We start from the raw sequence: 27,410 nt of genomic DNA on the forward strand, positions 1-27,410 counted from the left end.
CTCCACTCCTTCCCGGAAGGCAATAACACAAGTGCTCTTTTGTACTACTAGAACAATTATTCACAATAAAAACAGATTTAGCGGTCCTATTCCCAGCAGAAAGGTTACATTCTTTCTCAGAATATTGCTGAAAAGAACAAATACATTTACAATGGCCCATCTTTACGAAATGTCTGCTGGGATGGTTTTGCATGGCAAGCGTGGGAAACGTCGGTGTCTGGTGAGTCTCAAACAATTCTCTCAGTGCGTTACCAAAATAATGTCTTCGGGAAAGAAAAATAGTCTAAATATATTGAATTTGTATTTTCGATATACTTGATCATTACTTTGCTTTTATTTGAAACAAATAAGTACTTTTCTTACTTTTTCATCTGTAACAGAGACAGTATAAAAGGCCTAAAATTAAAGTTGAGCTGCAATTAAAAAAAATTAAATAAAAAGCGGTTGGGCTTCCCATATGATTGTTAGATAAGATAAAACTGGAGTGAAGTATGAAAATGGTTTTTCAAAATACTACTAAAGATCTTCTCGAAGTTTTCCTTGCGCTACGGACTCTGTTGTACGGTCTGGAACGTGTCACGTGACCCTCCCAGGCACGCCGGATTGACGTATTTCAAGGGAAAATTCTTCATCAAAAAAGGGAAACATCACACACTTATATTTCTGTAATCGCTTAGATCATCAATTGTTCGAGTTGGAAAAAGCATTGAAATAAATCAAAACATGGCCGTTTGTCGCTTTTTCCAGCTGTTTTAGGAGTATTCTCCGTTATTTCGCAAAATGGTGAAAGTCGTTAAGCTTGATATTGATAGCTCACAAATATAAAAACAGGACAATCATATATTTTTATGTTCGCACATAAAGATTTAGGTTTCTAATTTTAACTATAGCGTAATATTTTTGTTGGCTTGAGATTTTGGATACATACCCACATCATGAATTCACTGCATTTTTGCACAGATTTTTGTGCATTTTTACCAAAAACTTAAAACTTGTTTGGCTGTTTTGAAAATTAGTATCTGGATAAGCCGTTTGGTCTCGATTGTAGGTTCATTGTGGGCAACAAGTGAGCAAATTTGAGCTACATCGGTGCGGGGTCGTGTAGACTGGTCTGCATGTTTGTCAGATGGACACGCTTTAAAACTTTCTCTTACGAGCTCAACAATAGCAGTTGGTGTAGGTGTCTGATTAATTGATTCACCTTGGATGGAATATAGTTACCGCTGAAGAGAAAAACACCATTGATTTTTTGACAATTCTTCTTTATGGACAACGTCATCCCTAGGAAAGCTAAACAAGGATACGGCAATGTATCAATTTAAAGGAATTTTGCGATCAATAAAAAGCCATAACATATGCTTCTAACCTTTTAATTGCAGATATTAAATAGAGTGTGTGAAATAACACTAAATACAATGTGTGATTTTTGTATAGTACTGAAATAACGCCCATAAATTTACATGATCAAACTCCATTCAGTTTTCAAATAAGAATTCCGTTCTACCACGGAAAAGTAGTGTCTGTCTACCAAAACGAATTCTCCTCATTAGGGGTTTCTTCTTTTCTCGTACGAACCTAAACCACTTAAGAAAATTAACCTAAATTTATTCACTCTATTAAGACGGTTCTCTCCGTTTACGACAAAAGCATTTAACGCTTAAGGCAAAGCAATACATTTCAATAACAATGCAATCAATTGTTTTCAAATGCCAATGGATCGAAAGTTGAACAAAGCAATATGAGAGCAAACTGCATTTGAACTAAAGAACATGATATGGAATCGATAATGTCAGCATACGGGATACTTCAATGGTGATTAATACCACACAACTAATATATTACCAAACTACCAAAAAATTACCAAATTTCAAATATCCTTGGTAGGATTCCTTACTAGATTTGCAACAAAACAATTTACGGCAGAACGTTTTCACTACAACATTTAGCAAATTTAAGGAGTATGGACGGGCCGTTTCTCAAGTTTGTTTTGTTTTTTAATTGTTTGGATGTTATTATTTTATCTCTTTCTCTCCTGTTTTAATCAATCAAGGAAATTTAAGAAATATCTACGCAAGTTCTCCTACTCTGAATTCAACTGAATTGATTAATTATTTGTATCTTTAAACAATTAACTTGATGAATTATTATCTAAAACAAAGACCTCATTTGTTTCTCTGATATGGAAAGACCTCCAAATCATCGCTATTATCACCCATAGTTTAGCACCGTGAAGTGAGAGAAGGGTACCCTAACGGCGGGCACTGGACCATTTTCCCAATCTTTTTGCAGCGGCACTCTTTGCAACTTCCTCACTCGGTCCTGCATCTTCTTCTCCAAGATCTTCAACCCTGGAGTATTTTTTCTTGTCATAAGCTCCCAGATTAAGTAGTTCCTCAAATGTCTGGGGTGGAAAGCAAGAAATAAGGGTTGTATACTTGCAACACAGCACTGTATTACTATGATGTTAAGCTGAAAAGTGCAGTTACTTCCAGGGTGGTTTGAGAATCTCTGTGGTTTTAAGAGAGATTTATAAACTGGAAATGGTGAAATGCGCTTAGACGGCGTAACGAGTGTGAAAACACCACTGCCCAGGGATCTAAATGGTTTTAGTGGAGCCGTTTACAGCACTTAGGGGTACAAAACCAATAACATCAAGCATTGCTCCCGAAACTAAATGGTGTTAAAGTACTGAGAAATCGTAGAGGCTTAAAAATTCATAGAATGTTGGGTAGTTTTAAATTTTTAAAACAAACCTCTTCCCGAATGTACTTGTCCATTCTTTGTTGCAGGTTTTCAAATGGAGGACGGAAGTCAGGTTTAAAATTCCAGCACCGTTTCATAATATTATGCCTGAAATTAAACAATGATACTCAATTGTCAACTGCGTTTTTTGGACTATACGAAGAATTGCAAGAAAGTTTCTTCTACAGGAACCCTTTTAACGAAAATAATGGTTTAGGTTCGTTTTGGGTCATTAAACATATCTGCACTATTTCACTCGCTCTGACCTCGTCGAAGTACGTAGACATGCATTAGCACAGCTGAATACCTTATGCTCTTAGTACACAGTTTTAAAAGAAGGCAGCTTTTATAATTTGTTCATTGCAAAGAATTCTACAAGTAGAACTGTTAATTGTGATGTGTTGAATTTTAGGCTATACATTGGAACACGTCGATATCGCACCAGAGAGGTACATCTCACAGTTTTTTATCAACATGATCAGGCTTTGGCATCTGATATCCTTTTGTGACCTCTGCAACCACCCTGCCTCCTGACCATCCATCGTATGGAATTCCTCCTGTCAAGGCATAAGGACGTGTGCATGTGATATTACTGAATACATCACTGATAAAGTTGTTGAAATTGTAGTCAGAGAGGTATAATTTTAATAATTGATTACAATTGTAAACACCTATCAGGTGAAATGATAAGAGTGTGTATAAACATGTTCCACGAAAGTGCTGCGGTTTAGACGTCATGTTCCTTTTTGACATCATTTGAAACAAGAAAGAAATCTGCATTTACATAGCTTGATGATGCCCAAATCTAAATTTTCCTTAATCCTGCATGTACATTTACATAGCTTGATGATGTTCAAACATAAATTTTTCCGAGTCCGTGTAGTTTAAAGTTTCTTCGTTTTGGTTCGGTTTTTGTGGTAGTCTCTAACATGTGAACATTATGGAAGCCTTCTCCTTCTTGTTTCATTTTATTTCATGAGATTAACAATCGATAAACAGTTTGCTACATATTAAGATGAAAACAGCGTTACTGAGACTTGATTTTCAGGTGTAAAAAGCATATGATCTGTACTGAACACGGGATAGTCCTAAAAACGAAAACTGTCTCACGTTTTGCCTGGAGGTTATACAATTCCACCCGAACCCATTATCAGGGTTCATTTTTACAAAAGAAGTTAGACTACTTGATCAGTCTTACAAGACTGGGACATTAGTCAATTAACTTAAGACAAGATCTATATTATCTTGTTTAAGGCCCATTTCAGGAATAAAAGGCCTGGATAAAAAGTAAAAAGAAATCTTTATTATAAAATAATATTCTTATTGAACTTTACCAAGGGTAACTATCTCATACAGAACGATTCCATAGGACCACCTGATGAATATATCAGAAATATTCCATAGTTAATACCAAGTGAATTTTGGATGTGAAGTAATAACAAAAAAAAATCAAATTGGGTGATCATTTTGTTGAGGTGAGGGAAGAATATACACAATACATACACATCACTCAAAGTGGAAAGTCCAGCGAGATTTCCCAGCAGAATTTCTGGTGCAGTCCATTTGATTGGCAAACATCCCTGTGGAAACAAACATTAAAACTTCTGTTTAAACTATCATTATCATAATGTTATTTGTTTTGCTTTGTTTTTTGTTTGTTTTTTGTTATTTCTGCTTTACATTTTTTTTTTATTATTTTCTTCAATATTAATTCTACCTGGGTATCTGTTATTTTGCAAAAAAAAAGGAGTGGTAGTGTAAACAAAAACACCGTGAAATGTTGAACACCAAAAGAATAGTTGGTCCTTCATGCACTTCATTCAGTTTCAGAAAATAAAGTTGTCTATTTTTTTTGCCAAGAAGATGAAACAAGTACGAGAGGAATGGCTAGCGAAAATGAGAAAAGCAAAAGAGATAAATATTTTGGGTCCTTGAACAGCGAGATGCATTAGAACTGATGATCTTAGGAGAAAACTAGTGCATAATTAAATTAAGAGAAAGACTCAATTAAGAAGGCAGTGGGAAAGGTGCATACAGGAGGTTTTGCTCGCATGAAAATCATGAATTAGTGCAGAATAAAGAAACTATCCAAAGGAAACTTCTTTCGGATTAGTGCATACAGCCTCTAACAGAATGAGTCGGAGACAAAGGAGGAAAAGAAGAAACTCAAATCAAGAGAAAATGAGAGGACTGTAGGGGGCAACCGAGTAGTTGCGATAGTAACGACTAAAGCTATTTGTAGCATTTGGCGAGAATAGATGTCTGCTTCCCCAGATCTACATTTTGCTTTAAAAATTATCTCCCTTCTTCGGCAAAGTCATATTTTACAAAATGTGAAGCTACGTAATAAAATTATGTAAAAATGTAAAACAAAAATAAATATGCCATTCTTTAAAAATAGCTTTCAAGCAGCCCTATTAGAAAATAGAAAACATACTTCCTTTCGTGAGACTTTCTTCTAACAACTTCAGTGAAATTTATGCACCCCGATACTTAGCGTTTTACTTTGTCTTTTTCCCTTTTTCTTAGGTCAATGTGAACTATGAAAGCCGTGTTGGTGGTCTAGCTAAGTTAATTTCATGCTGAGAAAATGCTGACGTTTACAGCTTGTTTCTGGAAAGCTCCACAATAAAGCAACAAAAAGAACAACAAAAAGCATTTCCTACCTTTTTGGCATTTCCATGGCCATATTTAAAGCTTTGATATGCCATGCCAAAGTCAGTCACTTTGCAAACATAGTTGTTATCGAGGAGAATGTTTCGGGCCGCAAGGTCACGATGGATGATCTACCAGGAGACAAAGATCCATGACGTGAAAGCTTCTAAATTATTTGATTTCATTACAAAACGGCGAGTTAAACGTCTGAGTATGTGCGAAGAGAAGAGGACAAATAGGCAGGCCATTATAGTTCTTCAAGGATGTCAGGACTAAGTCGTTTACCTTCTCGGGAAAAATGGCAAACAGTAGTGATGATGATGATGATAATTATGATAATCACAGTAATGAGATAGAATAAATATATGAAAATCATATATTTTGAACTGCGGTATTTGATACGTATGATGGACGATCCTCGCAGTAGATAGCGCTATTTGAGCAATAGTTGATTTCGCTATTTGATCGTCCATCATACGAATCACAGTAATGTTGATTATGACAGTAAAATAAAATGTAGAAATGGTAAACCAACAGAAGACCGCTCAGAAAAACAATTTGCTCTTTTCATTACCTTCGTTTCTTGTTACGAATGTCGAGGGGTGTTCCGTTTTTTTGCTTTTTTTCTTAAAATTGGAAAAAAAGGCTCGGTTCTTGCTTTTTTTTTTTCCCTGTTCCTGTTAGCGCAGCAGAGTGTCCCACAACAGACCAATATCTAATTTGGTTGGCGCGTATCCCACCATTTTACCGTTGCATCCATTTTTCATAGGATGCCTACCTTAGTAGGCATCCTATTTTAGCTGTTTCAACCAAACTATTATGAAAATGACTCTCACATCTTTCTCCTTATTGAAGTAAACATACCTTTTGTACAAGGTCACACATTCACCAAACTATTATGAAAATGACTCTCAAATCTTTTTCCTTATTGAAGTAAACATACCTTTTGTACAGGTCACACATTCATCAATAAGGTTTAGTTATTCAAACGAGGTCCAACCCATCCACGGTTTTACCCGAGCAATGGGCGTCGGGTTTTCTCTATTATTTGAATAAATGTCCCTCGACTGTAAGTTTTCGGCTTTCTCAGCTTCGATCATAAAAATAAAAGGCTCACAAAAAAGGTTCGGCTAACATGAAGATAGTTTAGATCACATTTTTGTTAAACAACTGCTAAACTTTGTTTGAATAACCAGTCCTATAAGTTTGACATCCGAAGTGATCTGCTCACTGTAATAAAAGTACCATGGCCCAAAGAAGGTCTCAGACTTTATATAAGTGAAACTTACCAACAAATGTTGGTCAGCATCCAAGCTAATGTAAAACAGTTTAAAGATCTGATAGATTTTTCGGAGTTAGAATTGATTTATGACAACAATGAAGGACTTCACTTACCCCTCTCGATCCAAGGAACACCATACCGGCAGCGATTTGTTTGGCAAACATCACAAGATCATGGTTGGTCAAATCTTGAGCCATACAATCACCAAGATAATACCGATCCCTCACTCCTCGGCATTTTCTCAGATAACCAAGTAGGTCGCCGCATGGCATGTATTCCATGATGAGAATTGGGTCAGCTTGAAGTGGCGTTAAAGAAATAAAAGTGAAGGCTCATGAGCACAATATCTATTAAAAACTTCGGAAGAGGACTCATTTTAAGGATTTTCCTTCATGAGACTAATGTTACCAAGATTAATGATATTAGATACTCTGGTCGTGCGTCCAGGATCTTCGTGATCGGGCTATCGATAAATGTTCTCGAAGAGGAACAGTCTCGCTACCGCGCGCTCGCGCGGACACACACACAAAGAAACAAATAAAACAAAACAATAAAACAAAACAATAAGAAAAGAAACCACAAACTTCGTCCGATCAACAGGCCATTCTGGTTATGGAGCTCATATAAAGAAGTAGTGTAGTATTTTTACTAACTTATACATAGAAAAATGCTTTACACTTAGTACTTACTTTGAGTTGTAACGCAGCCCATGAACTTTACAATGTTAGGCTGATTGTTTTCACCAATAAGTTTTCCCAGCTCAATTTCTCTCATCAAACATTTCCTTCCTTCCTCTCCAGCAGTGGCTACAAGAACAGGGTATGTTGATGGATAGATAATCATTCTGATAAATGCATTTGTTTGAAGCTTGAGACTGAGAAATAGTCTATTTGGGTTTCAAACCTTACATCTTCCTTTTACCATTTAGATGATTTTATTTGAAACCAGCACGTTACTCTACTTACCGACGAGTTTTCTCCAGACACTGCTGAGTCGATATAAGATCGGAACCAGCTTAGGTTCAAATCTTAACAATGGACTGTTGGTTTTCTTTGTTTAGCATCCTTAGGGCTTTTGTTCCGTATTTATATAGTAAGTATTTATTCAAAGTCAATTACACAGGGAGTAGTTGTCCAGATCTCCCGAGCCAGAGGCTCATGACAAATGTGATTGACAAAGAAAATATGAAAAGCATTATATATATACAATATTAAAAATTAAGGCTATTCGATAATAAATATAATATATAATGTAATGAGTTGATGCAATTTATATAGTGGTGACAAATGCTGAGAATAATCGTTGAAAATGATAAATATCAATTTGAACAGTTGTTGCAATGGCAACCGGGAAAAAATTGGACCTTTTAAACCAAAATTCTTTGCGAAGGCTTCGAGAGAACTGACACTAAATATTTTACAGTGATTAACCCAACATCATAACGGAAATCGAGAAAAAGTGAACGATATAAAGAGGTTTGAAATCGATGGCCTCGTGGCACCGTTCGGAGATGCCACCACCGCGCATCAATGAACACTTAGATGTCCCGTATGAGAACTCAGGCGACGGCCGTGCGTTGACCATCCGCAACATGGCAAATAGTATCGAAAACCATCATCCACTCAGTATGTTACAATGCCCCCGTCAATCCGAGACAGTCAACCACTGGAAAAATTGGAATGAGTCACTTTATATCGGAGGTGCTTGCACTTTGAGAAAACATAGTTTAAGGGAAAAGTAAGCTCCAGTGGATCCAGTGGCAGATGTAGAGCTCCAGGGAAGATCCGGGAGACCACCCTCCCCCTCCTCTCCACCCCTTCAAAAATACCCGACACAAAAATGTTTGCAACGACAGTATCGCCCAACAGGCTGATTCTATTGAATTAATTTGTTTGCCTCTTCTCCCGTTTGTTCCGTGTTTATCTATGGGCGTAGAAGAGTGGGGAAGGGTGTGTATCGATTCGAGAATAAACTTTTTTGAATCCACCCCTGGAATCTATATATGTATTAACATATCGAATCAAAGGAATCTTACGCGTGAAGCATTTAGCGGCGACTGTTCGGTTTCCAGGTCTTCCATTTGGTGAGCTCAGCAGAGCCCTCCACACGGCTCCGAACGCCCCTCGCCCAATGACTTCTTGAAGCAGGACACGGCTCACCTCAATCTCCCATTCATCTACCTCTACATTCAATGGCTCCATCTGAATTGCCTGCTCTTGATCAGGACTAAAAATTGGAAACATTACAAATTTACTGGGTTAAAACAAAGAAAAGCGATAAAGTAAAAAGAGATCAGACGCAAAAAAAGTTTATATTAATTTCCTAGTATAATCTGATTGATTGCCCTGACTTATATCGATTTAAGCACCCATACAGATAGTGAGAACACAAAGTTTTGCCAAACCAGGGACCTATTTTATCACAAAACACGTTTGTAACTATGATTATGTAAGTACACTGCAAATCGGATCAATTAAAAAAAAAAATAACCACGTTGTTTGTTGAAATCAATCATGGAAACATTTTTAGTCGATTTCTAAACCAGAAAATTATACTTGAATGTCAAATTAAAGGAAAAAAGACATTGAATTTGATGATACAAACAAATGGAATTCAAAGAGACTTGTGAGACCGGAAAGAAAAGAATTAACAAACGAACAAATGAAGCTGATTCTAAATAACAATTGATGAATGTTAATTAGTTCTTATTAACCGAGCGGGAGGTCTGTATGGGAGAACCTTGACCTAGGTCACCAGTACAGACCGAGCGCAGTGATGTCTGTACCAGCGACCGAGATCAAGATTCTCCTATACAGACCGACCTAGCTCGGTTAATAGGATGTTTATTATATGGCTGTGTCTTATATGCCAATATTTTATATTCTTACTATCCTTTTTTTATAGACCGGTCTAGATGCCGGTCTAGATGGGAAAATCTAGACCGCTTTCAATATTGATTTCAGCCAATCAAATTCGTGAATTCTGTAGTTTCCAGTCCTTGTCAGACACAGCCATATAATAATTAGGCATATTGACCATGATAAAAGTAGTGATATTATCTCTGTTACAGTCATCATGCAAGGTCGTGAGTCATGAGAAGGATAATGAGAGAATTTAACCTTTTTTGGCTGAAAGTGAACAATACTTCAAAAAAAAGCTAAAACAATAGTAAGTTTATGTTACTGACTATAGAGATAGCATGGGAAATATTAAAGCACATGGCGAGAACTCCACGTGTAGAAATTTGATGATTAAAAGGTAAAACGGTTGACTTACAGAGCCATAGCTGCAATTCCAATTGGAGAATTCAAGGAAGGAGACAAAGAGGGACAAATTTGTTTTACTTTAGTTAATCAAGTATCTTATAAAATTGCTATGCAACGGCAGCATGATTTGAATTTGCACCTAATATTAGCTAACATTTTCAATTGTTCTCAAAATACCGACATTAATAATAATAATAATAATAATAATAATAATTATCATTATTTTTGGATTTTGGAAATTGGATATTTTTCATTATTAATATTGTAATAATAATAATAATTATCATTATTATTATTACAATATTAATAATAAAAAAAATCCAATTTCCGTTGGTACGTTTTATTGTTTTTTGTTCTTTTATTGTGTAAGGGTAAGCTCGAGGAAACAGTTAAAGTGTGGGGTGAGGTAGACAAAAATAATCAATTTAACCAATTTTTAGCTTTTCTTAATTTAAACAAAGCTAGCTGAAATAAAACAGGACAACTGGGCCTCACCTGTCCTTCGACGCTTGCAAAAGAAACAGGCAATCAGCGAAACCACAATTACTGCTGCCACTGATCCACCAATGTAATACCACAAAGAATTGGAACCTTGCATGGCTCGTGACACTTGCTCAGCTAATTGTGTCAGTTAAATATGAAGCCATAAGATAAACCTCAACGATATTAACTGTAACAGTAATAATAGTCATGTTACCGTCCGGAATGGCTGTGTGCATCCCTACTGTGCGTTATTTTAGCCCGTGATTGACTTCTTTTTTTAAAAGCGAAATAACTTAAATTTCTTTTACAGATCTATGGAGAAATCCGAGGTTATTTTCTTGTGATCCTCCATGGGGAAAAATGTAGTATGTAGATATCTACATGTATAAGGTTCTGCCACTGTTTGTCATCTATTTTTAAATTGAAGAAATAATTTTTTTTAGAAAACAAAAACCAATAGTAAACTATGAGAAGAAAGTAAGGAGTGGAAGTTTACTTCTATAACAATGACCTTGCTACTTCATTATTGAAGTTTTATGTGCTCACCTCTGACAGCTATTTTTACAAAGGAGCAGGCCACAAACCCAAGCTTGTTACGTCCTTCACACGAATAGTTTCCCCCATCTTCTTCCAAAACCTCATTAATGGTAAGTTTACTCCCTTTCTTATCCAATGGTGTAGTAATCTTTGCTCTTTCTGATGGTGAGTCTCCATCTTTCTTCCAAGTCACATTTATTGTGTCTTCGTTGACCTGGCAGGTCAATGTGAGGACATCTCCTGTTGTGAGTGTTGGATATGGATCCGGAACAACTTGAGCAGAGGATTTTCCTACGACGTAAATAAGGGGTAATTGATTGAAAAAAATCCAACTCACATTTACAACTCTCCAAAGTAAAACAAAATTTGCTCACCAAAAGTTGTTTGCGCCTGAATATCTGTCAGTCTTGTTAAAAATTATAAAATCAGCAAATAGGTCACATCATTCCACACCTTTCACAAATTTGCAAACGCGATGTTTCCCAGCCAAGGATCTGATTATTCAAAAGATTTACCCGCTCGATTTCTCAAAAACAGCGCACATCCCTATAATCACCGCAGCAATGACATGAATTCGTATCAGTGAACCCATGATGGCGCCGTCACTTTTATTTTTTTCTTCGTTTGTTCTCGTCTCGAAAATTACTACAGCCTTATCTCCATATCCGTCTCCTTCTCCATTGTCGTCGTCTTTGTTGTCGTTATCGTCATCGTCAAAGTCATTGTCATCATTCTCATTATCATTAAACTTACCATAAACACGCAGTGTTGCAGAGGAACTTGTAGTATTTGCTTTGTTTTTCGCTTCACACTTGTAAGTGCCTTCCATCTCTTTTGTGACACTTTGCAATTCTAGCAACGATTCTCCATCGTGATCGGTTTGACTGAGGCTACCATTACTAAAAACCCAGACTAGGGTTGGTGTTGGCACACCTGAGGCTCGACAACTGAAGTTGACTGCATACCCTTCGGTTACAGACTGGTTTATCGGAGGCTTAGTGATCTGGGGAGAAACTTGAAGTAAAAAGACCAACAGATTCAACAAAGGTTCACGTTGACAATGTTAACCCTTTCCGCTTAACCCTAAATAAATTGCAAAAACAAACAAACAAACTAACAAACAAACAAACGAATAAACAAACTACATTGTAAGTAAGCCTATCTTTTTTCTAAGTTTTACTTTCCGTAACATGAGTACACGCATGATATTGTTGAAAGAGACCACATGAACTGTTTGTCATAATGTAATATTGGGAGTTGTTATTTTGAATTTATTTGTAGTTTTAGTTGTATTTCAGCTTCGGAGAGTACTAGTGGGTGTCCGTAGATCAGAACCAACTGTATATGATCAGGAACCCTTCAACAGAGAAACGAACCAGTGCTGGCAAATTGAAACTTAATAAACATAGAGGTTATTTTCAAATCTCTCTCCAAATTCAGCAATAAATAACTATGTATTGAAAGTGTATCATCAGATCATTATTCCTTAGTCATTGGTATATTTTAAGAAATGAGTGAAAAGAGAAAAAATGTTCTTTTGTTCTGGCTTAAACAACGAAAACTAACACTTTGTCCAGTTACAAGCTCAATATATGACATAGACTACAGCATGGAGTTTACCTGTGACATCGATCCAGAAGGAGGCATTAGCTTTGCCATAATCATTTTGAGCAGTGCATTCATAATTGCCCTTATCCTTAAAAGTCGCGCGTTTAATGACCAGGGTGTTACTGGTACTAAGTGGCGCTCCATCCTTGGTCCAGTTGACAGATACTTCTGGATCACCTCTTCGATAACACTTTTCAGTAAATGTGGAGTTAACTTCAATGTTAATATTCTTGAACTCAAACTCCACACGGGGTGGAACTGCAAAGTGAGTAGAAAAAAACGCGGATTGCAAATATGGTAATTACTCATACAAACCCTCCACCTCGATTCCACGCCCCCCCCCCCCTCATCCCCATCAAAATAAATAACTAAGTAAAAAGGAAGAGGAAGATTAAACAGGCGTTGATTATGATAATCAAAGCCTGCATGATGATCATGCAAATGCTTAGAAAAACCACATAGGCTAGGCTATATTACTAACTGAGCTTTGAATCCATCACGCACGAATAAATTATAAGATCAAACAGTCTTGAAAAAACACTTATAATGGACCTGATCCTAACAGATCAATCCTTTGCAGTTAATAGCTGAAACATTAGATGTCAAGTTTTTCTGATGGCTTTCCGAACATTTTTTTTTTCTATTTATTAAGTACTCTTGTCTCACCCAACAACACAAGATGTATTAGAGAGAGCGACCGTCTAAGTTACAAAACGCAGGTGATTCCTAGAGATTCTAACAAATAGGATCAGTCGTTATGGGAACTACAATTCAATGTGCCCCCTTTGCAACAGAGAAACAGAAATAGATGACCTTTAAAGTTCGTGGGGTAAGGCTCTGGGATGGAGTCCCTTTAGAAATACTTTAAAAGGACTCCATTTGTTCCTTTAGTTCTGCCTTTTTAAAAACATTCTTGAAATTTTACAAGATTTTTAGAGCACAGAGCCATTAGTTGAACAGTTTATACTGTTTATGAAACAAGTTGTTAACTATTTACACAGTGACCCAGAGGCTCAGACCCAGACCCCTTTACCAGAATCCGGCCCACTGAACATTAATTTTCGCCCGGAAGACAAACCAAATGCATGACTGATTTGAAATATAAATGTGAGACTAACAAACTCACCCTTAACAAAAATTTGGACGTCCTTTTTAAATATACCTGCGTCATTCTGTGCCTTACAAATGTACCACCCTTCGTTGCTCTTTTTTATTTTAGGGAAAAACAGAGACGAGCTTTTTTCCTGCAAAGTGTTATTCTTGAGCCAAGTTATCTCAGGCTCAGGCCGACCAGCCACAATTTCACACGTCAAGTTGACACTGTTTCCCTCTATGATGAGATTGCTTGCTCCAGAAATGTTTACTTTTGGTGGAACTAAGAGGTAAAACAAAAAACAAAAAGAGAAAACGGTGGCATCTCTAAACGGAAAAAAACTACTCCTGTCCAATATTAACATTTTTCGTACAGATTTTAAACAAATGTTTCAGACCTATTTTGAGCAATTCTTATTTTCATTTCCACAGAACGCATTGGACTGAGTCAGGAGTTAAAGGGAAAAATAGAGATCAATTGGGTGAGATACCAACAGCTTGGCCTTAAGCACTAGAACTTTAAATGATAAAATTAGCACTAGACTAGAAATACAGTTTTCTTTGTTTGTTTTTTCATATTGCAGACCTCTCGAACTTCTTTTTAAAGATCTATTGATAGTAGTCTTCCATTATAACGGACAAATTTAGAAGCAGACAGAAGGCGCAGTGATGGGAAGTTCGGTTTCTGCAGTTACTGCTAACCTATACGTAGAGAGTTTTGAAAAAAAAAGCGATAAATATTTAACACGATACCTTTTTTAAAACAACTTAAATCAACAAATGTAATAATGATATGGTCTCACCTCAAATGGCTTTATATTACCCCCATTGGTTACTCACCCATAACTGTCACAAGAATGGTTTTATCACGGCTTGTGATCCTCTTTGCTCCTTTAGTTTGTTTCATTGTACAAATGAATGTCCCATCGTCTTCAGAGTTTACGGGGTTAATAAATAGGCTGCCATTGGATACTTGATTGAATCGTATGTGGTCTAAAGAGTTTCCTCCTTTTTTACTCCAAGATATCTGTGGGCTTGGTACTCCCTCGGCACCGCAGCTTAATAAACCAGATGTGTCCGCAATCAGGGTTTGTTTGTCCAGCTTGTTCTCAGTAAATTTTGCTGTCGAAAAAAGTGAAAAGAACCCCCCATATTATAGCAGTACTATTAAAAAGTCAGTAGTATACTGATCTTACCCGTCATTATCCTGCATTGTTAGCCTGTGCCTGTATCTCTGTGGGTTGAAAAGATGTGTTTTCTTACCATTAACGTAGACAATGTAATATTGAACATATTCCAATCTGTAGCATTCGTATAATCCTGCATCAGACAACTGCACCTTGCCAATAAACAGTTCACCAGTTTCTTTAGTCCTGATTCTTTGAGAAGTAGAGTTTGCTCTTTGACCATTAATGGTCCATATTGCATAACTGGTTTCATTACGTATTGAGCATTGAAGCTCTTCATCGCTACCAATATCAAAATAGAGTTCATTTTTCACCAACACTTTTTTGTTCTCTGCAAGAAATGGTTCAGTTAGAGGATGTTATAAAAAAACTAGTTCATTTTGAATACCATCACAGATAGAGAAAGGAAAGATGAATGTATTTAGCTACACAAATCCTTAATATGACAAATTTGTAGATCTTTCGGACCTTCTATTAGGTAAAGTTCCATTACTCCACAAAAAGTCATGTCAACCGTTGTTAATTTATGTTACATCCAAATTTTAAAATACGTGAAGACCCTGAAAGACCTAGGTAACCCTTCATCGAGTCATGAAATCCGATAAACAGCCATTGAAACCTTCATAAAAGTCATTTGAACCCTAGCTTAAGTCACTTGAGTCATATTACCTCAGACCAATTAAGTAAAATCACCAATAAGCTTAGTCATGTCACCCCAAACCAAGTCATTTCATCCCCAGTTCGAGTCATATCTTTATCTTAAGTGTAAAATATGCGAATAAAAATATGCTTTTTCGCAAGCCATACTCCAACAAACAGAGAGTCTAACTAAATCAGAGACAATATTAGAGATTTTTTAAATTGTACGAGTCATAAAATTGAAAAGAGCTACTGGTCGACTAGATCTATAGCTCCGAGTTTTTAGCTGATTTTCCTTTAACCTAAAATGTCTAGCCGTGGAAGAGAGACAACACAAGAGAACAGAATCACCTTTCGGGCTTGACAATGAACGACTTACTTGGTTGACACAAAGCCTGAGAACCCTTGCCATCTGATAGACATTGGGGTGGGATATTAACCTTTCCATCAATACGAGCACAAGATGCAAGTTCTGGCTCATCTCCTTTGCAAGAGACATTTGACATTACAAAAGGAATTCCCTCATCCTTTACGTCTGAACCAGTGAATTCCGCCAAAGCCTCCTCAAAGCCAAGTTGACGACAAATGACTTTGACATCGTCAAAATCCCAGCCATTCCTGCAGATCTTTGCCCATTTTCCTTTGTAAAATACTTCCACTCTTCCTCCATACTCCACATTTGCACCATTCAAGCGAACAGGAACTTAGGAAATTATAAAACGTTAAATACACTGGAATAAAATTCGCTAATTATAGGAATGATAAATTTATGAAACATTACGAATGGCCATAAATCACGAAGTGAATTATTCAGTTAGTGCCAACTTAGTGATTGTGTTCTTCAACATTCTCGGCATATTATTTTCTTTTGTCCGTCAGGCTACAAGTTTCATTGGTTCGGAAAATAATAGTTTCGATGTTGCAGGTGTCATTTGTTTTCCAGTGTGGATCAAGACGTTTACATTGCATATTGTTAGTCTCCTTGAGGCGATGTGGTCGACGATCCCTTTATCAAAGCATTCGTGTGATTCACCTCGCAAGTTTCATCATTATACTAACTTGAAAGCAAACAAGATCTAATTTATATTTGCAGTATTTTAGAACTGTTGAAAGCATGTTTTCGTAACTTTAAAACGGTAAACTTTGAGAGTGCAATCGGGAAATTCATATGATAGACTATAACCTCTGAGGGAAGAGACGTTCTGTCAGGTGTCAGTTGGAGATTTGGACATTTTCTTATTGCACGCAAATGAGAAAAAATGGTAAAGGAAAAGGAGAAAAAAGTTTTAGGGGAGCTGAAATTAAGGATTCAAAAGTATCAATTTGACTATTCTTTTGAATACTATAACGTTTATGAGCCCTAAATGCATGATAGCGCAGGTTCTTATTTCGACAGCTATATTAAATAGTTATCTTTTAAGCATGTAACTAGAGTTGTAGAAATCAGCTAAAATCAACTATTCGACAATGGTTTGAGGGCTCACGAGGCGCAGTCAAGTGAGTCCGCAACACATTGGCCAGTCATAGTGCGACATTACTTCCAGCTGTGGCTGAATTTTTAATTTTTTATACCTTTTTTGTATCTGAGCAAACTTGGAGGACAAAAAATAATTTTTCTCGGGCCATTTTACCTCTCTGTCAATGTACTTGAAGTTATCGTGGTACAAAATACGGAAAATGAGTACAATTCACTTTTACCTTTGCAAAATTGCTTTTTCTTTGCCAGGTTTTTTTCACATGTAGTTGGAATGGTGCAGTTATGGTAGATGTATGTCTTGGAGGCGTTGCCTCTTTTTGCATACCATGTGTCATTAACATAGAGACCGTTGTTGTAGTAGCCCATGGCCATGCAGGTTGATTTGAGATCACCTTCATCCCATTGACTGGTACAAAGCTTTTCCCAGCTATTGTTTGTGTAGATTTCCATTCTACCGACAGATGGGTTCTTCTCTGTTTTAAAACGCAGCGGAAATGCTTCAAAAAATTTTAAAAAAGGAAAAAATCTAGTTAGTTTGTTTTTGTTTTTTAATAGTTTTGATGATGAAAATAACATCAATAATAATCAAAATAATAACAAATATCCCAGCAGAATGCAGGACGCGTGTTATACATGGGCCACATATTGGGCCTTGGTCACCACAGAGTCACCGCTGTGGCTCAGTGGTAGGGCATAGGAGTGCGGAATCTGAAGGTCTTGGGTTTCATTCCTCATGGAGAGTTAGAATTTTATTCTGTGTCCCACGCTTGTGACAAGACGAACAACAACTTTCTCTATTTCGTTCTTTACCGAGCTCAAAATTTACCTTCTTTCTTATTCTATTTACAGACATAATGATGTTTGCCGATTAAAATGATTTAGCTGATTATGAATTCATGTCCTTAGACTTTTCCCTTGTATGCCATAGAAAATACCTAAATATTTCAGATTAGGGAAAATCTCAGAAATAATGGTGCCATCGAGGTTCAGTGAAACGGGTATGAAAAAGTTTTGTAATCAAAGTAGGACCCTCATAGCGTTCATTGTAATAATTGCTATACTGAATAGAAGAGGAGAGGAGATTTTAAAACGAGCATAATCTATAGCTATCAGCAAACGGTAACGACAATTTATGTACATGGAACGAGCTTTTTTCTCTTTCTTTCAAAAAGTACATGGTGAATTTTGTACACGTACAATTATAATGCATTCATGAAGGATGTGAGACCTCTAATGAAATCCTTACTTTAAAGTAATTTGCGGTTTTTACATGCGTGCCTTCATGATAGTGTGTGATTGAAGTTCAAACTCAGAATTTGTCCTAAATTCGTTGTTATTTTAATATCTATTCGTGTATTCATTATATTTTTCTTTTTTGTCAGAGACATTCCTTTCACTGAAATCACAAAATTAGATTCTTGTATGTTACCTTGATGACAGCTGGACGTGTTGCTACATTCTCTCAGCAGTGCTCTGGCCCCACTGCAGTGTTTTCCACCATATTCTGGTTCTGGATTAGTACATTCTCTTTCCCTTGTTTGTATACCACCAACTGGCTTGGTACAGATACTCCATGAGTTCCATTCGCTCCAGCCACCATCGACTTAAAAAAAGTACAATGTTGCCTTAGATTATCTTTGTAAAGTCTTTAAATGCACTCATGCGGATATAGTCAGGCAGTGTATTCCATAGCTTAGCTGAGAAGTATAAAAATGAATTAAGGCCATAACTAGTTGTTCTAGGCTTTCTAAGTGACAGTATGTAATTACCGCGAAGATTATAAGAAGAGGACCGATGTGAAAACATACCTCTCATATAAGCTGGAAAATGAGTGAAAAACAAGCTCTTGTACAACAAAATAAGGAAATTCTGGATACACCCATTATATAAGGAACTAGTGTTGACCTTAGTCGGAAGGCTATCATACGGCGACAAGTAATCCCTAAGTATAAATCTAAGTATTCTCTTATTCAACGCCTCTAGTTTATCCGTATTCCGCGCCCCGCAAAAGTGCCAAACTGAGGAACAATAATTGAAATGAGGTAAAATGTAAGCTTTGTAAAGCGTAAGTAAGGTGTCCCTCGAAATCAGTTTTCGAAATCGTAACATAACATTAAACTGATTATTGATCTCTTTGCATATATTGGATATGTGACTAGATAAATCGAGCTTATCATCTATTTCCATTCCGAATATCTCTAATGTGTCCTTTACTGGGAAGGAAAAACAACAGATGCAGCGTGTTTGACCAGCCGTGGTGGGATCATATCGTGACCAGGCGATTTACGAACATTGATCTCTTTCAATACGCTTTCAACCTGAGATTTGCTTGTGTGATGAAAACTGAAGCAAGCAGGTTCGTCTTTGCCCCTGTTTTCAAAGATTACTTTGATACTCAGATGATTAGCAAAATCATTGCCATAATCCTCTTCCTCTCTCAAAGGTACATTATCAGCGATGTGTACAAAGTGTTCGTTAAATAATTCGGCAATAATTCGGCCACTGAATTTGGTTTTTAAAAAAGCGGCCACAATCGTTCTCAAATAGAGTTTCAAGCTTTCGTATAGTCTTCTCATTTCGCGCGATGTCAGTATTGAAAAAAAAGACAGCTTTGTATGTGGTACGAGCTCTTCACCTCTAACTGTTTTCATTTTGTTGACAAAAATGTGGACTTAGACTAAAACTGTTCCTTCGAATTGCTATATTTTTAACATTCAGGGGTGTACACACAATGATTTTCACAAATGAATGTTGGTGTAGTCACTAAACAAATGAAAGGTAAAACCATCAGAAAAGCAAACAATTGACCAGTCCGACGTTAAAACAACGTTACGCTTTCCGCTATAAAAACTCGCCGGTTACTCATTTCAGCGATATACAACAATATAAATACTGACGGCTCGCAGTGAGAAGAATGAAGGCTTGAAATTGTATTTAAGAACGATTGTGGCCTGGAAGCCTTGTTAAAAACAAAATATGCTCGGAAACGGCGAGGAATATTCCACAATAATGCAAATAATGGCGAAAGATGATCGCCAAAAGCAATTGCATTAAGCGTCTTCACTCATAGTTACACCTTTAGTATTTCAAAGAGCTTTGACTCGGCTACCAATATTCTAACTGCGACGAGTATTTTAATTCAAATCGAAACTCCTTCGAAGAAAGGTCGAGTTAAATTATGTCGCAGCATTTCTCTGGAAACGTGATAGAAGCGTTACGGTATAATTTCGGAAGGTCGCTATCAATTGGTCTGCCGTCGACATATCGATTTGTTTACATCTAAGTGAGTGACACATTTGCATAATCTGCCCCATTCTAATAGCTGTTTCCACGCTTCGCGTACCCACAGCTGAAAATGACAAAAATGGCAGGGATACTGCAACAGCGTAGCCGATTACAGAGGACCCAAGCATATTATCAAGAATTTCGTACCAATCAACAGACGACAGCACCGTTACCGTAGTTTTCCTTTGCGGGCTCTTTTAAGGTCTGGAACTGAATAAGTTGTAACAAATCGTATCCCTTTGTAATGTAATAGACTCAATAATATTATTACTCGGGACTGTTATCGCCCGTATTGACTCTTAAGCTTCCTCAAGCTTGAGAAAATTCTCACTTCGATAATAATGAAACTTCAATAACAATTATACCTATTCCATCTTTTGTGTGTGTAGTCCGTAAGCAGTATATATGTACAACCCTTGAGCTCCTATTTCCCCCCTTTCTCACTATCACCGTCACCTTCATCTTTATCTTCGTCTCCATTTATCTCCGCCATCTTCATCTCCATATTCATCTTCATGTTTATTAACAACTGGTAATAGTCTGCAATTATTCTACAAGCAGCTGATGGCTCATCTGAAGCGTCATGGTCTACTTTTTGAGCACCAGTCTCCTTTCCGTCCGAGTAGCTCAGCTAGCTGTTACTTACTTCACTGATTTGATCAGAAAGAAGGCCGACAGTGGAAAGGCAACAGGAGCCGTTTTTGTTGACTTATTAAAGGCATTCGATACCATCAGTCATTCCGTTCTATTGAGTAAACTGTCCAGTTATGGTGTATATGATATGGAACTACAATGCTTTACTGATTGTTTATTTTATCGCAAATAGATGGGTCAGTTTCATGGTGTGCCCTCTGAACCAAATCCAATTAACATTGGAGTTCCTTAGACCCCTCCTTTTTTCATTTTCTTTAATAATATGCATAGCCCCCTTTGTCATTGTAGGATTATCACTTATACTGATGATACGGGGACTTTTACATCCTCAAGTGACATCGATACGATACAAAGCAGCCTTTCAAAGGACTTAGATAATCTCTCTAACTGGTCTCGTGATAATGAACTTATTTTCAATCTGAAGAAAGGAAAATCTGAAATGATGCTGTTTGGTACCGGTAAACGCTTAAATCTGTTTCAAGGCTGTCAGGTCAAGCTCTCAGTCAATGGTTCTCCCATGAACACCATTACATGTTACAAGTACCTCGGCGTGCATCTGGATCCCACGCTTAGTTTTAAAACGCATTTTCCAAAAATTTACAAGAAGGCAGCAGGAAGAGCAAACCTCTTACGGCGCATTCGTTCCAGCATTGATACTGTTAGTGCCCAACAAATTCACCAATTGATGATTATAGAAATATTTACGTATGGCTGCTATACTAGTCTTTGATGGTCAGAGTCCCGCAAACGCATGATCCGCTCCATTGAGACCCGAAGCCATCATTTCCCCGAAATGCAGTCTGCAGAACTGTCATCTTCAATTTTTAACAATTGATAACTTTTGGAAAAAAGAGCGCGCTACTTTGTATTTGACTGCCTTAATGGCACCGCATGTTTTTCATTGAAAGATTAAATTCAAAGATTACATCATAACACTTTGAACACTAGAAACAATGGGAAATCAGAAACACCACCAAAAGCTCAGACTGGATTTTGCGCACCGTAGCTTTTATTTTATAGGTGATTCGATTTTTAATTCATTACCTCTAATTTTAAGAAACATTAATTTTAGAGTTTTATTCAGGAAAGCCTTAGACGTTTATTACTTGAAAATTTATTGTTTAATATTTTTCACGGTTTTTAACTTAATCCATTTTTGCCTTCATATGTATTTTAGTCAGTTTTATTTTACATATCTGAATAATTCTTATTTATAGCTTTATTTCTTAGCCAGCAGGACCCTGTTGATAACAATACTTTGTACTGAAGGGTTATCTTGGGTAAAAAATTCGATTATTTTTATTGTTTTTATTATTCCTGCACTATTCTTACGAGGTATGGACTAGGCTTAAAATAACTTGCTACGTCCATTTCAAATCTGTCATTCTATACATCCAAATTCTAACAGGGGTATAAGTTCATAACGAAGTCTGGGTTGTTTTCATATATCTCTTCCTAATTTTTGATCGCTGAATTAGCAAATTTAAACTCGGTGAAATGTTTTCAGGGAAGTTTTTTAAAGAGAGATTGCTTTCCAACCTCAATGATATATACTTACTAGATAAAGACGCGCCGATAGTTGCTTTGACAAACCATAACACGTACACCGTTACTAATTTTGATAATGTACATAAAATCATGACTCGTCAGTCATTGATATTCATCGAGCATTTTGATGAGGAGTGAAATGGGAGGTCAATTATAATCTCAAACGAATTTTTATACTGAATGCCATGTTAAAAAAGATGGGGTGTCGAGATCGATACAAAAAATATTCAACGACACTGCAAAAACAATCGGTTGAGACTGCCAAACAACTATTTGCATACGTCTAGATACAAAATAAATTCACATCATTTATATCAGTTGACATGTACTCGCTCTTTAAATGCCGTTATCAATGAATTTGTTTTTTATCATTCTCATCAATTTTGACGTAGATATATAAGTGGTTTGAAGCCCTTGAATCTGATTTGGAACCTAAGAATCGGCTTTTTCCGCATATCTAACCGAAATTATATTGATTATGGACTCCAGCTCTTTCTATTTATAAATGTGAACCATACCTCTCACTTTAATCCAGAAGCTTGAACTCGTGCTCCCTTCGCTGTTTTTGGCGCTGCATGTGTATTGGCCAGAGTCCTCCGATCTCGCTTGACGAATCGTGAGAATGTTGTTGTTACCGAGGCTCACCCCATCCTTAGTCCAGTTTACCTCAGGTGTAGGGAAACCTCTTAGGAAGCAATTGAACTGAAGCGATGAATTATATACAATCACCTGATTCTTGAGCTGAGGATTGATTTGAGGAGGGCCTGGGCATAGAGTTGAAAAACACATTTCAAAATAGGTGAAAAATAATAAAACAAGAACAACAGAAAAACAAAGAGAATAACTCAAAGAATAAAAGTAAAATAAGACTAGTCTGTGACATTTGGTCCGAAAAGCTGCTTCCCTTCCCCTCTCAGTGTTTTAACAAATGCCGTATTACACTGGATGCGTATTGACCAGCGACTCCATAATTCACTCGATTAATAATGGTGACCATGTTTGTGTTACCAAATAACTTTCCATCCTTCGTCCAATTCAACTCTGTCTTAGGAGAAACCCCTTATGAAGCATTTCCCTCGAGTTGTTTAATCTGATTTGACGGGCTTTCATTGCCGATAATTAATTTAAAGAGGACCTTCTTCTAACGCCCCTCATCATCTCCACTCTCCTTCCTTTTAGCTCTCGCTCACCCCCTTGTTGTAAGTTTCTGTCTTTCCCTTGCCCTCCCCTGCTGTTATAATCAATATATTGTTTTCACTGATAATGCACTAAGCCCTTGCTCACAAAAATCACGCTAGTTCTGCAGGCAAATGCAAATATATATATATTTTTTTTCCACTAGCGAAAAATTGCCATTATTTTGAATGACAAGTAAAAATCTAGTTTCTAATCGGTAATATTAAAACTCGGGCTAAGTGCGCGCTATTTATTTTTCCCCTTCCTTTTTCCCTTTTTCTTCCCCGAGGATAACGGGGTAAGTTTCTATAGAAACTGTGATCTGCGTCGTTTTAAGATTCGTGAGGTTCTTGTTCTTACAAAGATTCACCCCAGCCTTATTCCACAGTGCCTCAGATGCAGGAGAACCTCTTAGAGAGCGATTGAAGTGAAGCAATTTATTATATGGAACTCACCAATTCTCGAGAAGATGATTAATTTCAGGGGGAGTTGGGCACGGAGTTTACGAGCATAATTAAAAAAAAAAGGGGGGTGAGTAACCTCAAGATAAAGGAATAAACTTGAATTAAGATTTATCCGCAACAACGATTTTAAAAGCTGCTTCCCGTTTCCCTTCACTGTTTTAAAGCGCTGCAAGTATATTGACCAACATTTCCATGATTTTATCTACTTGATTAGTCATGAGCATGTTCGTGGTATCAAGAGATTTCTCATATTTTGTGCAATTCAACACTGGTTTTGGAAAACCTCTCACAAAACATCGCACTTGAAATGTTAAATCTTATCTGACAGCCTTCTTTTGAAAAGGAAAGTAATGATTAATGTGCACCATCAATTCCATTCTCTACCCTCTACTTCCTATAAACCGTCGCTCATCCCCTTGGTGCAGATTTCTTTCTCTCCCCAGTTGACCGCTGCCGTAAAAATCAAAGATACCAGCTATGATTTTCACTGAGAAAATACTAAGCACTGACTCGCTAAAATAAAAAAAAATTGGTTTTGTTTAGCAGGACAAAAATTAATCTGCACGCGTCGTGCTGTTTTGCAATGATAAATGGGAGCAGTGGGGTGGGGGTAAGGTTTATAAATAAATTGTGGTGCTGCGTCAGTGGAAGGATTTCATCAACTGAGTTGATAATGTAACGTGGTACCGCGAAAAGAAGTTGACGTCTCGAGTGTTAGCGCTTCGTCAGAGTTAACGCTCGAAACGTCAGCTTGGAAACTCTTTGCGGTGGCCAATTCGCATTATCCACTCAGTTGATAACACCAAAGTATCTTTTACAAAGAACTTGGAAGTTGATAAAAGGCCAGTTGAGGGATATCTGTGCAACATTTTCAACCAGCGCACGAGGAATCCTTTTCTTTTCCCTTATTCATAAAACCACTTACATTTACAAGGCTGTGCTCGTGATTCCTTAGTTCTTGTGCAGTTGAATTCTGAAAGTAAGGTATTTTATATTTTTCAGTATTAGTTTGTGCTCGGTTATCAATCTATTTCGCATTGTGTAATGGCATTGACTTTACTTGTGGTATATATTGCAATCTATACATGAGAATTCATATATTTGAGTAAAAGCTTATAATACATGTACAGATTTTTGAAGTTGCAAAACGGAAGTAAAAACCCGGGACCGCATTTTCGAATCATAAATTCTAAAATTTTCCTCTTGTCACATACCGACTCTTTCCCGATACTGCAAAGAAATGCATTCTTTGCAGTCGCCAGGCGCACTCCAAGATGACCACGCCATACAACCTTTGAAAACAATGTTGTAAGAAAAGAGTCCAACGTCAAATTATAAGCTTATTTTACGCATTTATCACATTTCCTGTGCTCTTTACCTCGGTTGCTGCATAATTCTACAGCTTATTACAAAGGATACCAAAGTAAAAAAGTATTACCGTCTGTAATCACCGTTTATAATTTGCAACGTGAGTTCGAGCCAAAATCTCCACGTTAAAAATATTGAAAGCTTGAAGCTTATAAATCATCCACCATACAGTTCCCAATTTATAACCCTCATTCTTGTTCTTCCAATTTCTCTCAGGGATTCATCATGTTATCATGTTATTAAGCCTGAGAAAGTAACATTGTTTTCTATTGCTTTAATAGATGACTGTACAGAAATGCTCAAAGAAACAAACTAAGATTTTGAAGAATTCAATTCTTATTTCTTAACTTTTGCTGAAGATGGCCAAACGCTGAAAATTAAATTGTAATAATACATAAGACTTTTTTTCCTATGCTGCATCTTTGCACACTCGTCTACTGATCCAAACAATAACATTGTACTCTGTCTATATCCTTCTATTGGGAACCTTTCGTTTGTTCAACCAAATTTACCTTGTTTACTTATAAATGATAGTTTAAGCATGGCTACTTACAATCTGTTGAACCAGTTAGAATGGGAATGTTAGATGAACATGAAAAAAAAAAGATCCACATCTGGTAAGTAAACAAGTGGCTCAACATAACCTTGGATCTCTTGGCTACAAACACCATAAGCTTAACGAAAAAACTGAACACATCGCACTCACCCGCTAATGAATCCGGAAAAAAACGCCGCAAAAGGGAAAAAATTAAAAAAATCTCCATTCATTTATCTATTCATTTGTCTTTTCTTTTTAAACTATTCAGTTTGTTTAGTATGTCAATGCTTTATGTTGAAACAGATGACAGAATTTGTTTAATGAAACAAACAGTCAGCCAAATATGACCGACATCTGACGATAATCACACAACTATCGTTTATTGTAGGACTTAGGTATGGAGGTATACATATCATATCAGTAACATCGTTCCCATAGTAACATCTGCACGGTAACAGCTATCGCGAGCTGTCATTAATATATACTCAGAGATTCTCTTCTAAATTACGATTGCAATTTGCTGATCAGTGATTAGACAATGAATTGAATGTATGTATATAATGACCCACGGAAGAGTTCTTAATTTATAGGAACGGATGATATTGATAGTTACCTTCCCTTTTGGCTGGACAGAAAAGATGAGATAAGAGAAGATGAGCAGTCAATAATGTGGATAACATAGCTAAGCTATGGAATGCCAATCCATCGTAGACTCTAACTAACTATTTACAAAGGACTTATGTTCCAGTACATTATCTTTACATGGGAAGCGAGTATTAGCTTCTAAATTTACATTTCTTAGAGAAGGATGTGATGTTGGGAAATTTTTCTCCAAATAACTAAGCGAAATATTCAAGGATGGGTTGCATTTCTGAATTTGATTTTAAATTCCGGTGTCACGCTAAGGTCTGACTGATTATATAAGTCCTTTAAACAGCCCTTGAAGTATTTTTCGCTAAATTTGCTTTACCTCTGCTTTGCCTTTGTCAGACCTATCATGGTTCTCCGTCAGACATTAAACATTTTTATCTGCGGTCCTTGACGAGATTCAGTCGCTATCCGAAAGCAGAAAAGTTAGCAATACCGAATATAATCTTTCTTTTCAGCGGTCAGCAGGAGATTAGACGGTGAGAGGCCAGCTATGATAATCTTCGCTAATGAGGATACACCGGAAGCAAGCGTTACGCTTAATATTCAAAATAAAACACAAAAAATATACTTGACACAAATTCATGAATGTCAGCGAAGGGTTCATTGACTGAATCTGTACTATTGAAAGCAAAAGAAATTTTAATGGGTTCTCGATAATAATCCCGGGTTACATCGGAGTTTTGCCAAGCCCAGTCCAGTGCTACAGCTCCCCATCCGACCAGATGCAAAATTTCATTTCATATAATTACATGCATTTT

General features: G+C 36.8%; 1 protein-coding gene across 1 annotated transcript; it reads right to left on the reverse strand.

Moving 5' to 3' along the window:
- Positions 1-1,354: 1,354 nt before the first annotated feature.
- Positions 1,355-26,850, reverse strand: LOC111346666 (inactive tyrosine-protein kinase 7-like). The gene is made up of 24 exons (XM_088759542.1): positions 26,017-26,850; positions 25,310-25,387; positions 25,021-25,068; positions 22,974-23,219; positions 18,398-18,571; positions 17,190-17,465; positions 15,871-16,194; positions 14,929-15,183; positions 14,506-14,787; positions 13,700-13,948; positions 12,586-12,831; positions 11,719-11,979; positions 10,975-11,256; positions 10,441-10,563; positions 9,956-9,965; positions 8,715-8,905; positions 7,369-7,485; positions 6,793-6,977; positions 5,409-5,528; positions 4,246-4,322; positions 4,077-4,117; positions 3,203-3,299; positions 2,754-2,850; positions 1,355-2,401 (listed from the first exon to the last, which is right to left on the reverse strand). Exons 1-24 carry the CDS (start codon positions 26,225-26,227, stop codon positions 2,249-2,251), a joined length of 4,143 nt encoding a protein of 1,380 aa, XP_088615668.1. The 5' UTR covers positions 26,228-26,850; the 3' UTR covers positions 1,355-2,248.
- Positions 26,851-27,410: the final 560 nt, after the last annotated feature.

This window comes from Stylophora pistillata, chromosome 5, assembly GCF_964205215.1.
Source record: "Stylophora pistillata chromosome 5, jaStyPist1.2, whole genome shotgun sequence".
Taxonomy (NCBI): Eukaryota; Metazoa; Cnidaria; class Anthozoa; order Scleractinia; family Pocilloporidae; genus Stylophora; species Stylophora pistillata.

What these genes read in the sequence shown, in the direction of transcription:
- LOC111346666 (XM_088759542.1), bottom strand. Translation starts at nt 26,227, where the DNA reads ATGGAGATTTTTTTAATTTTTTCCCTTTTGCGGCGTTTTTTTCCGGAT. An exon ending in TCTAACTGGTTCAACAGATT is followed by an intron (nt 25,388 to 26,016) that starts GTAAGTAGCCAT and finishes TTGTTTTCAAAG; the next exon opens with GTTGTATGGCGTGGTCATCT. An exon ending in CGCCGCTAAATGCTTCACGC is followed by an intron (nt 7,486 to 8,714) that starts GTAAGATTCCTT and finishes CTGTTCTTGTAG; the next exon opens with CCACTGCTGGAGAGGAAGGA.